The sequence below is a fragment of the Megascapheus bottae genome, chromosome 14 (assembly GCF_031878675.1).
Source record: "Megascapheus bottae isolate mThoBot1 chromosome 14, mThoBot2.hap1, whole genome shotgun sequence".
NCBI classification, from domain to species: Eukaryota; Metazoa; Chordata; class Mammalia; order Rodentia; family Geomyidae; genus Megascapheus; species Megascapheus bottae.
In genome coordinates this window covers 25,633,246-25,654,242 of record NC_143522.1, presented here as the reverse complement: position 1 = coordinate 25,654,242, position 20,997 = coordinate 25,633,246, and the positions used below count along the sequence as shown (strand labels likewise).

The 20,997-nt window shown below is 40.9% G+C and overlaps 1 protein-coding gene across 5 annotated transcripts in view; it reads right to left on the bottom strand.

Moving 5' to 3' along the window:
• The window catches only part of Ppp4r4 (protein phosphatase 4 regulatory subunit 4), a 75,251-nt gene extending 54,774 nt beyond the window's left edge, over positions 1–20,477 (bottom strand). For 2 of the 5 annotated variants that reach the window (XR_016537599.1, XM_090344754.1), the window contains exons 1-2: positions 20,222–20,475; positions 19,054–19,127 (exon numbers count right to left, since the gene is read on the bottom strand). Coding sequence is in view for 3 of the 5 variants with exons in the window: in XM_090344754.1 (XP_090200880.1) it covers positions 19,054–19,127; positions 20,222–20,344 (197 nt within the window). In the remaining 2 variants the exon portion in view is untranslated. Of the gene's footprint in view, positions 1–19,053; positions 19,128–20,221 lie in introns of all 5 variants that reach the window. The other 3 variants (XM_090344756.1, XM_090344755.1, XM_090344757.1) reach the window with 3 other exon arrangements.
• Positions 20,478–20,997: the final 520 nt, after the last annotated feature.

The following is a 20,997-nucleotide window of genomic DNA, read 5'->3' as shown; positions in this document are numbered from 1 at the left end:
CAGCACAAGAAGATCCTGAAATTCAAGCATCAGAAAGCAGACCAAAATGTGTGTGAGAGAGAGAGAATATAAATACTAAAGAGAATATACATTATTCTATGACTCATTTGTGTAAAATTACAGAAATTACAAACTGAGCTATAGTGGCAGAAAGTAGCCAAGTTGTTGCTTAGCAATGAGGAAAGACTGAAGGCTGGATTATGGAAGGGGAATGAGGAAACTTCAGTCTATGATCATGATCATGGTGAAGATTTCCAAAGCACATATATGTGTATGTATGTTTGTGTGTGTAGACACAGATGAAAAACTGTGAACATATACATATATATACATATATGCACACATATATACATATACATATGTGCACACATACATATATACAAACTTAGTTCAAAACCCAACAAACTGTACATCGTCAAATCATGTAGGTCACTGCACATCAATAATACCTCAAACATTTGTTCAAAATAATGTATATAAATACAAAAGAACAAGGTACCTAGATCAATGGCAGCAGTAAACATCTCATGTTTGAAATTTCTTGAATCTTCCATAAAAACAGAGAAATAAGGACAGTTAAACAAGAATTAAAAACATGCACACAACATCTACTGTGTGAGTGCTAAGATTTCCCACACAAACTGAAAATAAATGCATGGATGGACAATAGCCAAAACTACACATAGTTTTGTATCCTCCCACAGTTGATGGGCTCAACGAGTACCAACTCTCAAAACTTCCAGAACAGAGGCCCACATGGAGGAGAAAAGCTCTAGGAAACTGAATCTAAACTATAGTACAGGAATAGACAGCAAAAATAAAACCAAAAACAAGGCCCAAGTCAAAGTGTGTAAAGGCAACAGAACAAAGGAATGTTAGAGGGGAAGGCATGCTATTTTAAACACTACAGAAACGACCAAGAAGCTATTCCTGAAACACAATCACAATCCAATTTCACATCTACTTATTTTTAAGAACAGAAAATAAGGAACAGACTAATAGTCTTTGTAACAATGGAAGACAGACATGCCCACAACCTACTATTTCTCTCCAAGGAAAAAAGTAAGAAAATGCATGAGATTAAAAGGATCACAGTAACCTTGTAATTCAGTAGAAAATGACTAAACTAGAAAGGACAGTGAACATAATGTCTCAAAATTAATAAAAAGTGAAAAGAAGGGATTTAAAAAAAATAAAAGACTTAAGAGATTTGAAAGTGATCCAAGATTTGTAAGAAAACAGTATGTAAGTTAGGCAAAGAACCAATACAGTTATAAACATAGGCTAAAGAAGAAAAACAAAGGGAAGGATTTTTCTAAGTTAAAAAAAATACTGGCAGATGCTGGTAGCTCATACCTATAATCTCAGCTACTCAGGAGGCTGCAATCTGATGATGGAAGCCAGCCTGAGCAAGAGAGTCCATGAGAGTCTTATCTTCAAATAACCATTGAAAATTCAGAAGTGAAACTGGTCACTCCAGTGGTAGAGCACCTGCCTTGACCAAAGAACTTAAGGACAGTGCCTGGGCCCCATAGTACAGGCACACAAAAAAATTAATCCTCATAATTTCTACCAGACACCAGAACTACAATATTATAATCACTTACTATCTGGCCATTCTCTTTCCCAGAAAGAAAAAGAAAAATGGCTATATAACTATGCTATGGGTAATGTGGTAGCATTATTGGAAGGGCCCACTGGTAGTTTTCAGTTGGGAACAACCAGATCCTCCTCCGCCTCCTCCGCCTCCTCCTCCTCCTCCTCCTCCTCCTCCTCCTCCTCCTTCTCCTCCTTCTCCTCCTCTTCTTCCTCCTCCTCTTTCCACTCCATCTAGGGCACAAAGGGCAATGTCCAGGGAAATCTTTTATCAACTAAGAGATGTTATTGTAATCTAGTACATAGACACTAGGGATACTACTAAACATGCTTCAGCATAATAGGACAGATACCTACAGAACAAAGAAAATCAGTGTCTCAACAACAACAACAACAAAGAAAAAAAACACTTAAGAAACAAAGCAACTACTAGTTGAAGCATATGAAATAGCAACATTAGAAGAGGACCTACAAACTGGATGCTGGGACTCACATCTGTAATCCTAGCTACTCAGGAGGCTGAGATCATCTGAGGATCGTGGTTCAGAGCCAGCCTGGGCATTAAAAAAATGTGAAATTCTAATGTCCAATTAATCACTAGAAAATGGGAAGTGGACTGAGGCTCCAGGGGTAGAGTGGTAGCCTTGAGCTGAAGGGCTCAGGGACAACACCCAGGCCCAGGGGTACGGCGGTAGCCTTGAGCTGAAGAGCTCAGGGACAGCACCCAGACCCAGAGTTCAAGCCCCATGACAGACAAAGAAAGAAAGAGAGAGAGAGAGAGAGAGAGAGAGAGAGAGAGAGAGAGAGAGAGAGAGAGAGAGAGAGAGAGAGGGAGATCTACAGCAATGGCAATATCATGTTTTCAGCCTATGCATAAAGCTTCACAGAAATACACTGTCCATAATATCAAGGAGATGCAATCTTCACATACTAAGGAAGTGCTTCTCACTTTAGTATGCATCCAAATCACCTTGGAGCCCAATCCCAGATGGTCTGAGGGACCCTGAGGTGTGAGAGACTAGTTTCTCACAAGTGCCCAAGTGATAGTGAGGCTTCTGGTCTGGAACTCTTCCATACAGGGACAATCAACAAATCAGTAGTAATAAGCTCATTTGCTGTATGGTAACCATTTTTTACAACTGCTTTTAAAGAGACTTTTTTTAAAGAAAAGAGAAGGGAAGAAGAGAAGGGCAGTTAGGCCTCCCCAGCAAAGGTAGAAGATGGGAACCAGTCTGGCTCCAACATGAAGAGAATATGACTCAACAATGAACATGGATCCAAGACAAGCAGGAGGCAAGTCAACAAAAAGCATGTGGGAGATGAGGGAACCAATCACAAGACTCCTTGCAACACATGTCCACCTCTGGACCAATTAGACCACCAGCACACCTCAAGGGGGAAGGGAGCAAAGGACCCTACATATGGTTCGTTCAGGAGAGAGGTTGTGGACACCTAGCTCTAGCTCCAGGGCCCCTGCTTGTGTAAGGAGTCCCTTTCATCAAATTGTTGACTATTTCTTTCAGTTACAAATAAACCTACTGTCTGCTTTCAACACTTTTCTTGCCTTTTAAAATGGTATCAGAGGAAAGAAGACAGTATCAGAGGAAGGAAGGAGAGGTTATAAAATCATCACGTTTTTGTTTTTTGGATTTCGTGAGTGGAAGAAGCCAAGTACACAGTAGCAGTCCACTCAAGTGAGGCAGGCCATATGCTCTTCATAATAATGATATTACAAGTACTGAAATTAAAAAAAAAAAGACTGAAATGTTAGGGGTCAAGAGTTTAGCCAAGTGGTAGAGTGCTAGCCTAGCATGCACAAAGACCAGGGTACCACATACGTAGAAAAACCTGGAAGTGGTGCTGTAGCTCAAGTGGTAAAGCTCTAGCCTTGAGAAAGCCCAAGGACAGCTGGGCGTGGTGGCTCACACCTGTAATCCTAGCTACTCGGGAGGCTGAGATCTGAGGATCACAGTTCAAAGCGACAGAGTCCGTGAGACTCTTATCTCCAACTGACCACTAGAAAATGAGAAGTGGCATTATGGCTCCAGGAGTAGGACAGTAGACTTGAGCTGAAGAGCTCAGGGACAGCGCCCAGGCCCAGAGTTCAAACCCCACAACCAACAACAACAACAAAAAAAAAAGTACTGAAAATTTAGAGGCTGGCCACGTAACGAAGTTGAGTAGTGAGAGGAGCAGATTAGTGAACTCCTATGCTGGAAATTTTTAAGGGCTATAAGCAGCTGACTTTGGTCACAGCACAAATAAATGAAGTGTGCGTGGTAAGTATAGATCTAGTCCACCATAACCAAGTGGGGGGATCCTAACAATAATTGACATAAAAGAGGCAAATATAAATTTTACTTTATTGCTATTTGATTATGGTATATACAATTTCTAAATACACATCTGATCAACATTGTGCTTTTGAAACTAAGTTCCAAGACTTCAAAATGTACAAATTTCAGTTGGAAAGCAGGCATAAGGAACATTCATCATGGTTGTATCTTGAGCTGCATATTTTTGCTGCCTCCTCCCTCCCATACTGTTCTCTGGGATATGCTCCTTTTGTGGGATACTCAGAAATGCAAGGACACAAATTCACTCAGCAAACCACTCCTCCAAAATAGAAAAGAACTAGGTTAATCAACTAAGTTGTACACTAGTGGCTAAAAGAGGAAAAGGAGACAAATTATGAGTAGTTAAGTAAAATGGATTTAGGACAGCTATCTTTTAAATTCTAAATTAATGTTTCTAATTATTTAATTCTCATTGGGAGATACGCCTATTTTACAGAGCTATTTATAAAAATGCATTAAACCAATACAAACAAATCAATGTATTCAAGCTTTGCTATAATGAAGTCTAGAAATATTTGTTGTTGTAAATTTTGTTGGCATCATGGTAAACACTCCAGTGAATATCCAATAGCTAGTTTTCCTACCTCTAATCCAAGGATGTTTTGTCCAAATTTTACATCCTCATTCCTGGGACACAGTAAAAATTCTTAAATACCTATTGATTTGCCTCTACTTTGCAGCAGCAACTGCATGTATTGCCAGAGACTGGATCTTATTACCTGAAAACACTCCATATGTAAAATCTTAAAACTGTACTCTTCCCTTGTTGGGCATGAACTTATCTTTCCAGTTTTCTACTGTCAAAGTAGCCCAGGTTTCCCCCATCACAAGTCTCCAAGTTTCAATTTCTTCTTCACTACTCCTAAGCTCACTAGTATTTCAAACTTACCAATAATCTCATTTCAGGGCCAGGAGTTTGGCCTAGTGGTAGAGTGCTTGCCTAGCATGCACAAAGACTCAGGTTCGATTCCTTGGTACCACATACATAGAAAAAAGCTACAAGTGGTGCTGAGGCCCAAATGGTAGAGCTCTAGCCTTGAGAAAGGCCCTGAGCTCAAGCCCAGGACTGGCAAAAGAGAGAGACAGAGACAGAGACAGAGACAGAAACAGAGACAGAGAGAAATAGTCCAATAAACTTATTTCTTCAGTTCTGTTCATAATAACAAGGTAAAAAATGCTATCAAATACACTATATACTAGGCATTGTGCTAATTAGTACCTTGTTGGCACTCACCTTTCTTGATTCTCACAATAATCTTTTTTTTTTTGCCAGTCCCCAATGAAGGTTTTCTCCAGGTTGTCAGAGACATGTGATCTTTATCAAGCTAAGCTAAGTAGCAAACTTCAAGAATAAATGAAACCTGGAACTAAACCATAAGCCTTCAGCTCACTCAACAACTAGGAGGTGGCTAAAGAGTTTCGTAGAGTAAGCAGAACAGAAACAGGGCTGAGACAAGATAAAATTTTATTTTAATCAATTTGATAAAATTTTATTTTATTTGATAGCATTTTGCTGAAAAGTAGAGACAGCCCCAATTACTAGGTGAGCTCTAGAGGAGCATCAAGGGTTAAGATGCCGAAAGCTCAGAAATTCTAACAGTCACAGATATCAAGTTAAGGATACTGACTCAGGAGCAACTGGAAAGCAGTAGCTGACCTTCAAAAACTGCAATAAGCTAAATACCTGGAGCTATAAGTGACTGGAGCCATAACCTCTAATTTTCAGGGCCATCAGCCTCTGGCACTAAATAGGGCTCAGGGATGTCAACCCCAGAGGAGCTGATCCTTCCCTACTCAGGATTTCCATCTAATAGGTTAAGAGGACCTTCAGATTTCCATTTGTGTCACTAGAGACAAAACAGGAGGAGTTAGAGGGCTACTACAACTGACCGCCTTTATGGAGAAAACAACTGTAGAGCTTACTTAAGGCCAGCCAACTGGTTCCTGTCACAGAATCTCCACAAAGCAAGAATCTGATTTTTAGAAAACCATCATTGGTCCTATAAAGTCTTTCATGGGTTCCTAAATAACTAGTCATCTGAATCAATTTCACACATGCACTTTCTTCTTTAAAGAGAAAGTGTAGTCATTACAGCCAATACACATTATGCAAAAAATTAACTAGGTAAGTGAAATGTAGGGATAGGAGGGAAAAAATGGGGAGAATGGTGGAAAGGGTGACAATGATCAAGATGTCACTCTTAATCCATAACCTGACTTAAGGAACTATAACCCCTTTGTGTAACTACTTATAAGATACAGTCGATTTTCAACTAGATGTCTTATGTTAAAATAAATATTTTAGAAATACCTTTCAGTTTATTTACATGTACTCCATCCTAAAGAAAAAAAAAATCAGAGTTGGGCACACCTATGATCCTAAACTACTCGGACACTGAAATCTGAAGGCTGCAATTCCAAGCCAGCTCAGACAGGAAAGTACATGTGACTTTTATCTCCAATTAGCTATTAAAAAGCTGGAAGTAGAGCAATGTTTCAAGTGGTAGAGTACTAGCCTTAAGCAAAAGCAGCTCAGGGACAGTGCCCAGACCCTGAGTCAATACCCAAGACAGACAGACACACACACACACACACACACACACACACACACACATACACACACACCAGATTTGCTGATATAATTGTTAAATTAAAAACTGTGCATATTCAGCCAGGCACCAGTGGTTCATGCCTGTAATCCTAGCTACTCAGGAGGCTAAGATCTATGGATAATGGTTTGAAGCAAGCCCAGGCAGGAAAGTCTGTGAGATTCTTATCTCCAATTAAATCACAGAAAAAAGGCAGAAGTAGTGCTGTGGCTCAAGTGGTAGAGTATTAGCCTTGAGCAATGGAAGCTCAGGAACAGCACCAGGCCCCAGAGTTCAAGCCTCAGGACTAGTAAAAATAAAAATCACATATTCAAGATATACATACAGTGTGATGTGTTTTGAGCCTTTTTATCATTAACTAGCAAATTATAATTGCATCTGTTTGTGGATACAAAGTGGTTATGAGTAAATGTCCTTTAATGCCAACATTTTAACAAAGAGTGATTAAGAAAACCAAGCTAATTATATAGCCATTGCCTCACACACTTTCTGAGCTGAGAATTCAGTGGTGCACTACACAAAGATGTTTTGTCATCAATAGACCAGATACAATGGTGGCCCCATAAGATTATTTCACCTATCCAGCAGTCACCTTAGCTTGTATAAGGACACTCTACTATGTTGGCAAATCATGGAATCTTCTCATGATTTATTTCTCAGAATATGTCCCTGCTGTTATGTGATATATGACTGCACTTAAAATCTACTGCCATATCAGATTTTAAATGTATCCAAGAAATACTTAGGTATATATTTTCTCTAAGGAAATATAACTTTTAATTACACCATTTATAATTCAATATGTGAATGATTCAGATAAGGTATTTATAGATATATAAACCTTCATCTGCCCCCCCTAACATGTGTGTGTTAAGATTTTAATATGTAGTCCACAAGATGAGATCCACATACTATTTATGTGGGACTCATAAAGATTATAATATTTTTTTTAATCACAGCCGGTAATGATTTTCACTACAAAATAAGAGCAGAGCGAAAATGCCTCAAAAGAGCATGAGGCTTTAAGTAGCAGTATACATGCACAAACAACAAACAACACACACACACACAGGCTCCTTTCTAGCAAATACAATTCATAGTTGTATTTCCAAGCAGATAGCATTCAAAACTTATTACCAAAGAACTTACCACCTTATTACCAAACAAACTCAGTTCATAACTTATTACCAAGAAAACTTCTGTGATATTTAACTTTATCATGCTTCTCAGTCTCATTTTTTTTTTTTTTGCCAGTCCTGGGCTTGAGCTCAGGGCCTGAGCACTGTCCTTGGGCTTTCTCAAGGCTAGAGCTCTACCACTTGAGCCTCTGCACCATTTCCGACTTTTTTCTATGTATGTAGTACCGAGGAATCAAACCCGGGTCTCCGTGCATGCTAGGCAAGCACTCTATCACTAGGCCAAACTCCCAGCCCTTCTCAGTCTCATTTTTCATACTCAAATAAACATTTTTATACTAGCCATAGACTCATTCTATCCAAAAGTTTTAAAACAAAGCTTGTAAAACTGTCAAAGAAAATTACCCAACTCCAACTTTCTCTGTTTAGTAAAAAAAAAAAAAAAAATTTTGGTCCACCATGAGGCTTGAACTATGGGCCTGGGTGCTGTCCATGAGCTCTTCAGTTCACGGCTAGCCCTCTACCACTCTGAGCCACAGTGCCACTTCCAGTTTTCTGGTGATTAATTGGAGATAAGAGTCTCGTGGATTTTTGTGCCTAGGCTGGCTTTGAAACTCAATCCTCAGATCTCAGCCTCCTGAGCAGTTAGGATTAGAGGCATGAGCCACCAGTGCCCGGCTATAAAATAATTTTTGTTTGATTATAGTATTAGTGCAACTAATCCTTAATGAAAGATAATTACTTTCTGAGTTATGAATATCTACTTCACAAACAACCCTATTTTTATTGTAATTAATAGAAGGGTTACATTATGTTCACCAGATAGAAGGTGCATTACTTCAATGGATACCCTTTCTCATGACATACGACCCTATTTTTTTAAAGGCTCTGAAACCACCTATCAAGGCAGTTTCTGCCCCTACATACATCTCTATTAGCACCACCTACTGGATAAAACAAGAAACTGCCAACCACCTACTGCATAAAACAAACTGCCAACCTCTGTTTGTTTTTTTTTAGGGATTTTTTTTTCTTAATTGTTGGGGTAATGTAGAGAGGGGTTACAGTTACCTTCATCAGGTAGTATGTGCATTACTTCTCGCACATTGATACCCCTTCTCATGTTTTTGTCCCCATTTCCCTTCCCCCACCCCCTCCCAATCATAGTGTTTTCCTCACTTTCCTTCCCTGTTTCAAATAAACAAATAAACGTATATACAATATACCAACTAACAAAGTCAGATACAGTAACAACATGAGACTAACCATAAGGGCAAAAAAAGAGAAGAGAAATAACATAGTCCATTAAGAACAACTATCTTATCTTTATCAGCATGATGAAATTGTAAATTCTGTCAGGACAGTTCATCACTTGGTATACCAGGGGTGAATACGAAATGTCACCTGAAGAACTTAGATGTCTGAATGTTATTACAGAGATAAAAATTAAGCTTCCTGATTTTTTACAATAGCAAACTGGTCTTATTAAAGTTATTTGGGGGAAAAATTAACCTCAACCTTTTTATATTATACACAAAATTTAACCAGAAATTGATGATAGATCTAAAATCCAGTAGCTAAAACCTCAAAACTTTAAAGGAATATAGGAAAAGATCTTAGTAATCTATGGCCCAGAAAAGATTTGTTTTTAGCTCTAAATTCTGAAATGAGGGCCCCTTGATTTCTTAATTCTTGTGAAAAAAAGTTGTCTTTTCTATCAAAGAGAATTGCTTAAAAGTTCCTGCTTTGGGCAGGTAAAGAGGCCCTTGTTGGTTATTCTAAGACAATATCAGCAAGGAAGAAAGAGAGGAAATGCTTTGGGGTAAGGCAGGATTCTTAAAATGTAATTCTTAAAATCTTAACTAATTGTTCCAAAATGGAAGAGAAATTAAGGCACAACTCAGACTGTTCAAGAAAATAGCAGAGGGTATGACTGTGTTTTAAGATTGCTTATGTTATACTACTAATCTTATTTCAAAGTCTTTTAAAACCAGCCAATTGTGAGCTGACGGAAAAAAAGGGAAGAAAAATGAAGAAGGGTGAACAAACGCAGCCATTGTATTTAATACACACTATGTTAAAAACAAACTACATAACTTTGGGATAGGCATGAGACGGGGGAAAATGGAGGAAAGCGAAGGAAGAGGTAAAAATTCCCAATAAGCATTGCACTCATAACTTGACTTATAAAATGGTAACCTTTTTGTATAACTCCTGAAAAATCATATATAAATATATAAGTGAGATAGATATAACTTAAGAGAATGAGAGGACTAGCTATCAACTGAAAAAAAACTACGGGGGGAGGGAAATGGGGACAAAAACATGAGATGGGGTGTCAATGTGTGTGAAGTAATACACCTTCTATCTGGCAAATATAACTGTAACCCTTCTATTAATTAAAATTTTAAAAAGAAAAAATAATATTTGCAAAATATATCCAACAATGAGCCCACAATGAGAACAGACACATGACCAAAGCAGACATATGGCTGTCTCATACACACACGTGAGCACCATAATGTCAGCCCTGGTCAGCAGAAATCTCATGCTGCCCTCCTGAAAGTACAGAAGACTGACCAGAGCACACCTGACTGAATATACGGAACAATATTCCTATGCTTCTAGAACAGATGCAAAATGATAGAATCACTTGAGAAATGGGTGTGCTAACTGGTAACTTAGCCTACTTATGATTGGCCTTCTACTCATAGAAGTTTAACAGTGACGTAGGAAAGCACATGTCCATAGGAGATTTGTAAATGAATGTATATGGCCCTAACTATCCAAATGTCCACCAACCAATCAGTGAATAAACGAAATGTGATATAACCAAAAACATGAAGCAATTATCAATATTAAAGAGGCTTTAAAAAAAACTTCATGCATTTCAAAATAATTACACTGAAAAGCCAGGCATGGTGGCTCACGCCTGTCATCCTACCTACTCAGGAGGCTGAGATCTGAGGATCAAGGTTCAAAGCCAGTCCAAAAGGACCTGAGACTCTTATCTCCAATTAACCTCTAAAAAATGGGAAGTGGGACTTGGCTCAAGGTTAGGGTGGTAGCCTTGAGCTAAAGAGCTAAGGATGGCGCCCAAGCCAAGTTCAAGCCCCATGACCCATACACACACAAAAATAATAATAATAATAATAATAATAATAATAATAATGCTGAAAGAAGCTGCACCAAAGAGTAATACTGTGGTATTTATTTCTTTAAAATTTGAGAAATTGAAAGCTAATCTATATTAACAGAAAGCAAATCAGCAAGGGGGGGATCAGAGAAAGACAAGAAGAATGACAAAGGGATGTATCCCTTTGAAGGGGTAATTCATTCATTATTTAATTATAAAGTTTTCCAGACATACATATGTAAACAAACAAATTTCACTGTTTCAATATGCATAGCTTATTAGAAATAAATATGAATCACTGCATTCTGTTATAAAGCACATATCTAAGAGATATGAAAATATATCTACAATCTATCACAAAGTTGAGCAATAGTAACATAAAACAAAATAGCAGTTTCCCAGTGTTGAGTAAGCGCATTAACTGCAAAAAGATACCAGTGGCTTGGAAGAGTGTTGATATAAATGTTTTATAGTTTGACTAGAATGTTGCTCATTTGGGAAGATCCATTTGTAAACACTTACCAAGGCGCACTTATTTTATTCCGACTATCTATACATAAAGTCATTTCAGAAAATTAGAGAACAGGTTGGATTTAACAATCTAAGAACCCATCCATCTGGAAACTTTACACCTGCAAAAAGCTTGCTCTATATCCAAAGTAAAATACAGTTCTGGTACAAACAGGTGATTTTTATAGATAGTAGCAATTACCTTTACTGGACATACACACAGTTCCCCTCTAGCTGGAGGGAAAACATAGTATAAGGTATATTATTCACTAGTATAACATATTCTACAATTATCTCTGAAGTGACTGCTGTATGACAATGTCATATGCAGGTAGAAGGGGGACTATAAACAACTAAGCCTATGTCATCTTCAGGCCTCCCACATCAATGACCAACATGATCCATGAAAGATGATTTAAATCATCAAACCACCTAAGTGAAAAGATGAACAGATAAAAATATTGAACTTTACTCAATGGCTTAGTTTCCTTCATATAACCCCAATTCTTAGGCTTCTATGATTTTAACTAATTAGCAGAGTTAACACTAATTCTATGTCACAATTCAACTTAAGGCTATAAACCTAGCAATATAATTCCAACTTTCTATTCTAGTAATTAGATACAATTAGGATAAAACTTAATCTTCCCACTCAGACTAAGAGTATTGGTATAAAGGAACTGTTCATGAAAAATACATATATATATTTATATTATACATACATGTATTATTTTCATACATTATAGTTATATACTTGACCTATACTTCATTCAACTCCATAATCACGCATTTTATATTATATTATATTATTATAGAAATTTACAAGTATATTGAACAAGTAATAAAACATCTATTTAGTTAAAAACTACCTAGCTCTCTCACAATTGCAGCATATTGTTAAGCTCCAGGCTTTGATGGCATTAGATAGGTCACTCTTACGTTGTTGAAAATAGTCTGCCTTTATTTGTCCATTTTCCTGCAGATCTCATGGGATCATCCTACTTTCTACTGATTCACAAAGAAACTTTTGAAGCTCCAGTAAGTTGAAAACAGAAAGATGCCTCCCATGGTTGTTCTAAGCACAACAGACAAGGAAAAGGAAATAGAAATAATCTCCAAATGCTTAATATGTGGGGACCTAGGACTTTTCCAAAATTGGGAATTCAGGATTTGTCAAGTACTTAATAACAGAATTCATATAGCTGAAATCCATTTATATACATCTCTTAATACTTGACACAGTGGTCCCTCTGACCAAAAAAAAAATGAAAATGAGGGTGTCTGTAACTTCTGTAGAAAAAGTTAAGACACCTGGGCATCATATGAGTTACACAGGATGACACCCAGGCAACTTTACAAAAGTAGGGTTCCATTTAATTATTGAAATACAAGGAAGGATCAGGCCAGTACTCCCAGAAATAAGTAAAGGATTACAACATCCACTGTGTTTCTCATTCTCAAAGAAAAACACACAAAATATCTCATGTCCTAAAAGACAATCTCATAACAAAGTCTTTTAACGACGTGCACAGTAATATAAACATAACTGTAGTCAGGCTCAGTGGCTCACACCTGTAATCCTAGCTACTCAGGAGGCTGAGATCTGAGGATCACAGTTCAAAAGCCAGCCCAAGCACTAAAAGGTCCATGAGAATCTTATCTCCAATTAACCACCAGAAAACCGGAAGTGGCACCGTGGCTCAAGGGTGGCCTTGAGCTGAAATGCTCAGAACAACGCCCAGGCCCAGAGTTCAAGTTCTACAATCAGAAAAAAAAACAAAAGTAAATGTAAAAATGTACAGAAACTCCCTTTCTTATAGGGAGAAAAATAAGTTAGCTGGTGTAAGAAAATCATGCTCCAAGAAACTTCCAAAGACTGTTAACCAGGCAATTCATGATTGATATGTTAGAATTATATACTAGAAAGTTCTTCACTTTCACTTCCTAAAAGGTATCAGCAGAAGCCATTTATATGCATCGCTAGTGAAAGCAGAAACTGCTAATAGCACTTTAGAGATGGTTTATTAGCATCTCTTAAATTGGATATGAATATGTCATAACCAATTATTGCACTCCTAGGAGGATAATTAAAAGAAACATATACACATACTAAGAAACTGTATGTAAGTGTTTACAATAGCAATCTTTATAAAACTCCTCAACCTAGAAGCAAGCCAAATGCTATTAACAACAGAATAAACTGTGATATATTTATACAGTGGAATCTCATGCAGCAATGAAAATGAACAATCTCTTGCTTCATGCACTATTACAGATTAAGTATCTTTTATTAACATTATTATTTTGAGCAAAAGAAGCCAGGCACAAGAAAGAAAATTCCATGCCTCCCACCTTATAAAATGCAGAATCACACAAACTAGGAGGGCAAAGAGGGAAGGCTACGTGGCTAATCCATTAACATTCCATTTCTGAATCTGGCTGCTGGTCACAGGGGTGAGATCACTTATGAAGCTGAATACAACAAGTTGTATACATGTGGTATGTGCACATTCCTGTGTATATCCAAGGCTTGTTTGAAATAAGATTCTCTTCTAAGTATGTAAAGGGGAGGAAGAGAAGATACACTAGATCATGAAACCAGATTCAATGGGGAGACAAGGAAGGAGTATGAGGAGGGAAAAGGAAATCCCAGGGCATGCAGTGCAGGTTGGCCCCTCACAGCAGTGTCAGGTGTAAACTTGCACTGTCTACTCCCTTGCCAGTGGCTGGCTACTCTGGAAAAAGCCCCATTCGTCATTCTCACTAGGCCAGCTATCAAACCAAAAATGAAACTATGCTTTTTGAACTAGTTCATCTCAAATTCATCTGCTCTTATAATTACCTAATTAAATAGTACACAAATAGTAAAAGTATGAAAAAACTTCTGTAAAAACTAAGTTGTAAGTTTTAGAATAACTCACTGAAGACAAATTGACAAAGATTTCTACAGCAGTAGGAAAGAGCAAAGCAACTTGTAAAGGACTAGCAGAAAAATCACAAAACCCCCACGGTAACATGTTCCCTGCTTCACAAAGTTTCATCTGTAAATTCTCACGCAGCTTCATACAAGTATAATCTCTCATGGCTCACCATCAAAAAAAATTAGTGAAACAACAGTAATTTACATTTTCTACCAAAGTGAAATGTTAACATTTACATAAATTTTGATTCCCCCATCTCAATTTATGAAGGATTTAAAGACTTTATATAACATCAGTAAAGAAAACTGGACAGATAGGAATGAGCATTGATAGTGTGTTTTCTACTTTACAGATGAGAAAAATCAAGGCTCAAAAACCATAAATAACCTTCCTAAGGTCGTAAAGATAATATAGCCTAAGTCTGCCTGATTTTACTATCCACAATATAAAACAGCATTTTTAACTTCTTATATTACATCAAAAAATAAGGACTGAACAACCAAAATACAGCTTGTCTTCCAGGAGTTTAGAATCTATTAAAGAAAATGCATACATTATGAGCACAAAGCAATGATTAATCGCCCCAGATCGATGCAGTCACTAAAAGGCTATCAAGGTGGGAGAAGCCTGCTGCATGTGAGTTCTCAACAGTTAGGGAAGGCCACAGGACAAATTCTGGATAAATGTTAAGCAGGTAGAATGAAAGGACAAGGAAAGACAAGTAAGGATGACCACAAGGAATCCAGTATGGGGAGGCAGACCAGCAGGACTGTTTCAAATAGGACTAGTCCAAGAGGACACAGCCCAAATGTCCATCCACTGATAAACATAGCACAGGAGACCCACCCCATCCAAGAATCTGCTTTCTGAGGTTAACCATGACCAGCCACGGTCAGACAAGATTGAATGGAAAATTCCAGAAATAATTCCTAAGTCTTAAACAGTGCGCCATCATGGTGAGTCTCATCCCACCATCCAGCAGCATCCCCATGCTTCCCTGCACTTGTGTCTAAGCACTGAAACTCTTCTGTTACCAAGTAATAGTCAAAAGCACAAGACAAGTGATGCTGGCAATTCAGATGAAATAAACCAAAGAGACACTGTGAAGTGCTTTCTTTAAGTGAAAAAGAAAAAGTTCTCAATATAAAAGGGAAAGCAAACACACACTCGTTGCTAAGACATATGGTAAAACAAAAATCTTCTATTGTGAACTGCTAAGAAAGGAAAAATAATTTGTGCTATTATGTGTCACACTTCAAAATGCAAACATGATGGCCACAGTGCACAGTGTAGCAAAGATGGACAGAACACTAAAATATAGGGTTTGGTACTCTTTAGAGATTCCACATATACTGGGAATCTTGAAACATATCCCCTGAGGATAAGGGGGAATGGCTGAATATACACACAGTGGAATACTACTTTGCAATAAAAAGGGAAGAAGTACTGCTGCATACTACACTATGGAATTGTCTGGAAAACACTGTGCTAAGTAAAAGCAGTCAGTCACAAAGGCCACATATGATAATTCCATTTATAGAAATGGCCAGAAAGGAAGCTCCATGGAGACTGAAAGAAAAATCCTGAGTGGCTCCCAGAGGCTGGGAAGGTTTGGAAGAGAGACTGCTGGTGATTGCAAATATGACAAAATTTCTTTTTAGGAAGATGAAAATATCCTAAACCTGACTGTGGTGATAATGGTGGTACAATTCCTCAGATACACTTAAAACCACTAACCTCTGTTCTTTGAGTGAGCTGCCTGGAAAGTGAATTACATTTCAATAAAGCCATTTTAAAAAGTGAGGGACTATGAGATCTACACTGCACAGCTAAGAGAGCCCCAGGTTGTCCTGAGGGCTGAACGAGGGCCTAGGATTATCTGTTGAGCTATAATAACACATGAATAAAGGTTTATTTAGTGAACAAACAGTATACATCCTTAGGACTCTTCTCTAATATAATTATTCACCTGTTTTGAATACATTCCTAAAATATATGCCAAAATCGCACAGAAGAGAGAGAACAGAAAAGACGCTGTGATATGACTTTGACTAAGACACAAGCTGTGACTATTAGCAAAGTTGTTTTGCTTCAGTACTAAATGCCACAGATGGGTATATCAGCATCATATTTATGCAAAAACCAGAAATTCATCTGTGTTAAATTTTCAAGTACCATAATGTTCTAAACTTACTGTGAAAATTGCATTAATAACTGACCTGTCATACTTTAGGCTAAGATAATAAACAGTAATTTCTTTTTCACTGGATGACAGTACTCAGTATATAATGTTTTTTTTAAGATTAGGAATCCAATTTAAGTGCTATCAGAACCTCCAGCAACATAAAGCATTTCCTAATGGTACTTACACATTTGATTCTAAATTCTAATTTAACAGTTTTAATACACAAAATAAGAAAACTACAGAAGCAAACCTAATACACATAAGCAGAAGAATATGAAATATGCAATCCAAGAAAAAGGTAAAGCACTCAAACCTAAACCTGAAAAATGACCAACAGGTAAGAGAAAAGAGGAGTCAATATTAAGTTCAGTAGCACCAGGAAGATTTTAGAAGCGGGCAAGGGATAAATTGCATTTCAGATAGAAATTCACTGCAAGAGAGCAGATAAAGCAGGAGGCTTTGACAGAGGCAGATTAGAACACATCTAAGAGACAACCAGCCCCCTCCCCCTGAATCCCAGAGAAGAAAGAACCATTCAGGCAATCATGGACCTATCCCTCCAGAAACTGGCCTAAAGAAGAAACCCTACATGTTCCCAGGAGGTGGTGTGATGGTAGAAATACAAAAGCAGAACTCAGCTGGAGAATTTATACACAACCAAACTAGTGTTCCCCTGCCCAAGCACTCTGCAAGCCTCCTGAAAGGTAGGTGAGCCACAAGAAACCAAAGGAGACATCTGATCTTTTCCAAAACTTTCTCTTCCAAAAAAAGAGGGTCCCACTCTATCTCTTTGTAAGTTCCAGATCTAAATAAAACTTACGTTCTATGTCTGAAAAATAAAGAAAACTTAGACGGCAGCTTTGTTCTCTAACCAACAATAAAAGCAAACTAGAACACCAAAGCTTTCCTAAAAAAGGCCTATCAATGATATCTAGAACAAGGTGTCTATATCACCACTAAGTAGAACACTACTCTCTGTTTCCAATTATAAGCCCATGTTCACTCTTAAGTAAAGGGTTCAGTAGGAATAACTAAAGAGTTTATTTCCAATTATTAAGTGGTGTCTGCTAAACTTATCCCAATGTCCATAAATTATACCTATAGAAAAGGCAAATGTTGACAACTCTTGCTCACTGTTTTAAATGTTTCTAAGAGGGAAAATCCTTTCAAATATAACACAATAAAATGGTTAAAAGTTAGGCCAGTTTCTAATCAAACACCAAAACCACATACTGTTAATTGATAAGTAAATCTTTTTTTTTTCTCTTAAATAGGGCATGGATGGATCTATCTTAAATAACCAATGTGGACAGAGGGGATATCAAGATGAAGCAGAAGCACTGTGCACGATGGAATTGTTGGAGGGCATAGTCTAGTGTAGGCATACTGATACCGTCCACCTTAGAGCTGAAACTCGAGATGCTACCAATAGGCTTCCATTAAGAAAATGGAAGTCCTAGCAGTGGAATTCTCTGACAGAATTACTTAGAAAATACCACTGGGGCTGAAAACATGGTCTAGAAGCAAAAATAAAAACTGGCCAGCACCAGGAATTGCCTAAGTAGGTCTAAGCAAAGGAGATAAGGACATAAATAACACCAGCTTTAAAGACCCAATTCTGAAAAACGAAAGTGAAGAATAATTTGTCAAAAGGGAAAAATGTGCAAATGAAAGAAAAATGATAAAGTATGTATGAAAGACATTAGGAAAATTTCTACTTCTGAAGATTTTTTTAAATTTATCAGTTGTGGGGTTTGAACTAAGAGCCTGGGTGCTTTCCTTGAGCTTTTGGACTCAAGAATAGAACCACAACTTTACTTCCCGTCTTTTAATGGTTAATGGGATGTAAGAGTCTAACAGACTTTCCAGCCCTAGCTGGCTTGAAACTTTGACCCTCAGATCCCAGACTCCTGAGTAGCTAGGACTGTAGGCATAAACCATCAATGCAGGGCTGGAATTTATTCGTAATGGTCACTGTACTCTTTTTAAGAAGTTAAATCTACAACACAATTTTAAATGATTTTCAATAACCATTTGCCTTCAGCAATTCTAGAAAGCTTGCAAAGTGATTTGAAACATAAATGACAGTAAGCTCAATTAAATTTAAAAAAAAAAAACTATCAAGCAGACCTATAAGGCTCACATAGGAAAAGTGGTATAATCAGGATATCTGGAGCAGAAAATCTGTATTTGTAGATTTCTTTTCTGTATAGTAAACACCATGTAATGTTCATACTCTATAACAAACTTTAAAATTAATCAGTGGGTACTCAAATCTTATCTATGCTAATAGACGCATAAGCAGAAAACCAAGCAGGAAAAGAAAGGAGGTTCATCTGCAACATCTGGATGTTCTGCTCATTTTCCTCCTCCAAGCAATATTCTATAAATCAGTTATCTTGTTGATTTCACCTCTCAAGTTCCTAAAGTCAGAACCCTATCTAATTCACAATGTAATTAAGCGCCCTGCATGCAAACGAGTGCTCTCTCTGTTCAAGAGGTGAGGACACCCGAGTATACATAAAACGTAACGTTTCAGAAAGCATTCACCTGTTCCACAACACTGAAAGAACAGCAGTTTCACAGAAAAGACTGGGAAATACCTGAGCAGATAAACAGCCCTTTCAATATCACTGAGGTCTTCATCAACCGTCAATCTTTCTATTTCTTCTGGTGTCTGTCGGGTACAAGATACCAAATTAGGCACACATTCGATACGGGGGGATGGAAGAGTATCGGAGCAATAAGAAGGAAGCAAAGGTCTGAGGACTCCAGCTACCTCACCCGCAGAGGTCTCTAAGGGGATGGTCTGCTGTGGGGTGGGGTGGGGGCGTTGTTGTCACTCTTCTAGCTCCCTGCAGCTTGACCATCACGTCGTGGCTTCAGAACCCTGCTAAAAATCAACTTCAAATGCCTACCTAATACATGCATGCATTCTGTGCGTACGTGCACGCACACGCGCTCCGTATCTCGAGTACCCCACGGCTTTCTCCGGCGTGTTCCACCTCAGGAAATGCCAAAAGGGGGCGGGGGGGGGGTGGGAAGGGAACGAACTCCGGGGTTGGAAGGAAATCAGGGATTGGAGCCACTGCGGCAGGTGGGAGTGAGGCGGCATGCTAGGGCAACTACGGAGGGACCCGGGAGACGGGGGAAGAGGTGGCCCTCCCGCCGGGCTGGTCGGCCACGGGGCCCCGCAGAGCCCCGGAGCGGGAGGAGTGCGCGGCGGGGGGCGGAAGGGTGGGGAGCGGGGTCCCGGCCGGCGCCCCGCCGGAGCGGCTGGGAGGGAGGCACTCGCGGGGACTCGGGGATGGGCTGGGGGCTGAGACGGCTCCGCAGCCCGGGGTCCCCAGCCACTGTGCGGCCGGGCGCTGGGCGGGAGGTGGAGGGAGGCCGCGCCGCCCGGGGACCCGCTGGAGGGAAGGGCCGGACTGACTCCGGAGGGGACTGCGGGTGGGCCCGGCGCCGGAACGTGGGGCGGCACCGCGGGGCGAGGGGCCGGGGCGGGGGGCGCCGTGAGGGCCGGGCGGCCCGGAGGGACGCGGGGGCTCGCCTCGTGGACAGGGCCCGGCCGTTCCTGGGGGTCGGCGGGGACACCGGGACGTCCAGGGAACGGGGCCCGGCCCCCGGAGGCCGGGGCTCCGCCCGGGAGAGCGGCGGCCGCGTCGAGGAGGGAGCCCCAGGAGGAGCCGGCTCGGGGGGCCCGGCGCGGCCGGCGGTGGGCGGGGTGCGGCGGCCCCGGCGCCCCGAGGGGACTTGGTCTCCGGGGCGCACCTTGAGGCTCCGGCGGACCGGCCTCTCGATGATGGTGAGCTCCTGCAGGTCCTCCATGTAGCCGAACAGGCTGTTCTGACCGAAATCCATCGCGACGCCGGCGGCGGGCGGCGGCGGATGCATGGACCGCCGGGCCCCCTCGCCGCCCGGGCCGGAGCGGCCCCGGGATGCCGGACGCGCGCAGCCCCGCGCCGCCCACCAGCAGCAGGACTCCGCTCCCGCTCTCGGCCGCGGGAGCCGAGCGAGGTGCTGCGGCCGGCGGGAGCCCGAGAGCCGCCCGCCGAGGGGGGCGGGGCGGGCGGAGTGGGGGGGGGGGCGAGCAGGAGGGCGGGGCCATGGGCGGGGAGCCGCCGCCGCGCCCGCCTGGGCCCCGCCCCCTCCCGGGGCTGCGGCGCGCGAGACGGGACGCAACTGCCGCGCAACGTCGAGCCCGGCGCCCGCTTCCCCCATCCGGCCGTCGCCCCGCCCCTCCCGCCCTGGCCCCGCCCCCGCCGCGTGCGCGCCCCGAGGCGCCGGAGCGCAGCCCGCGGAGGTGGGTTGAGAGCTGGGCGCTTGGAGGCTGAGCCAATGAGAGGGGAGCGGGAGCGAGGGAGGTGGGTCGGGAGGGGGGGTCTTCCTCACCGACGACAGTAACTTTCCAGGCTGACGTCGCGGAGGCCGCCCCCCAGCTCAGCTCCAGCTCTGGGGTAGGGGCGCGTGGCCGGGTAATGGCGGGGGGGTGGGGGGGCAGGTACGTGGGAAGGTAGGTGGTCCCGGGGGGAGCGACATTCGGGGAA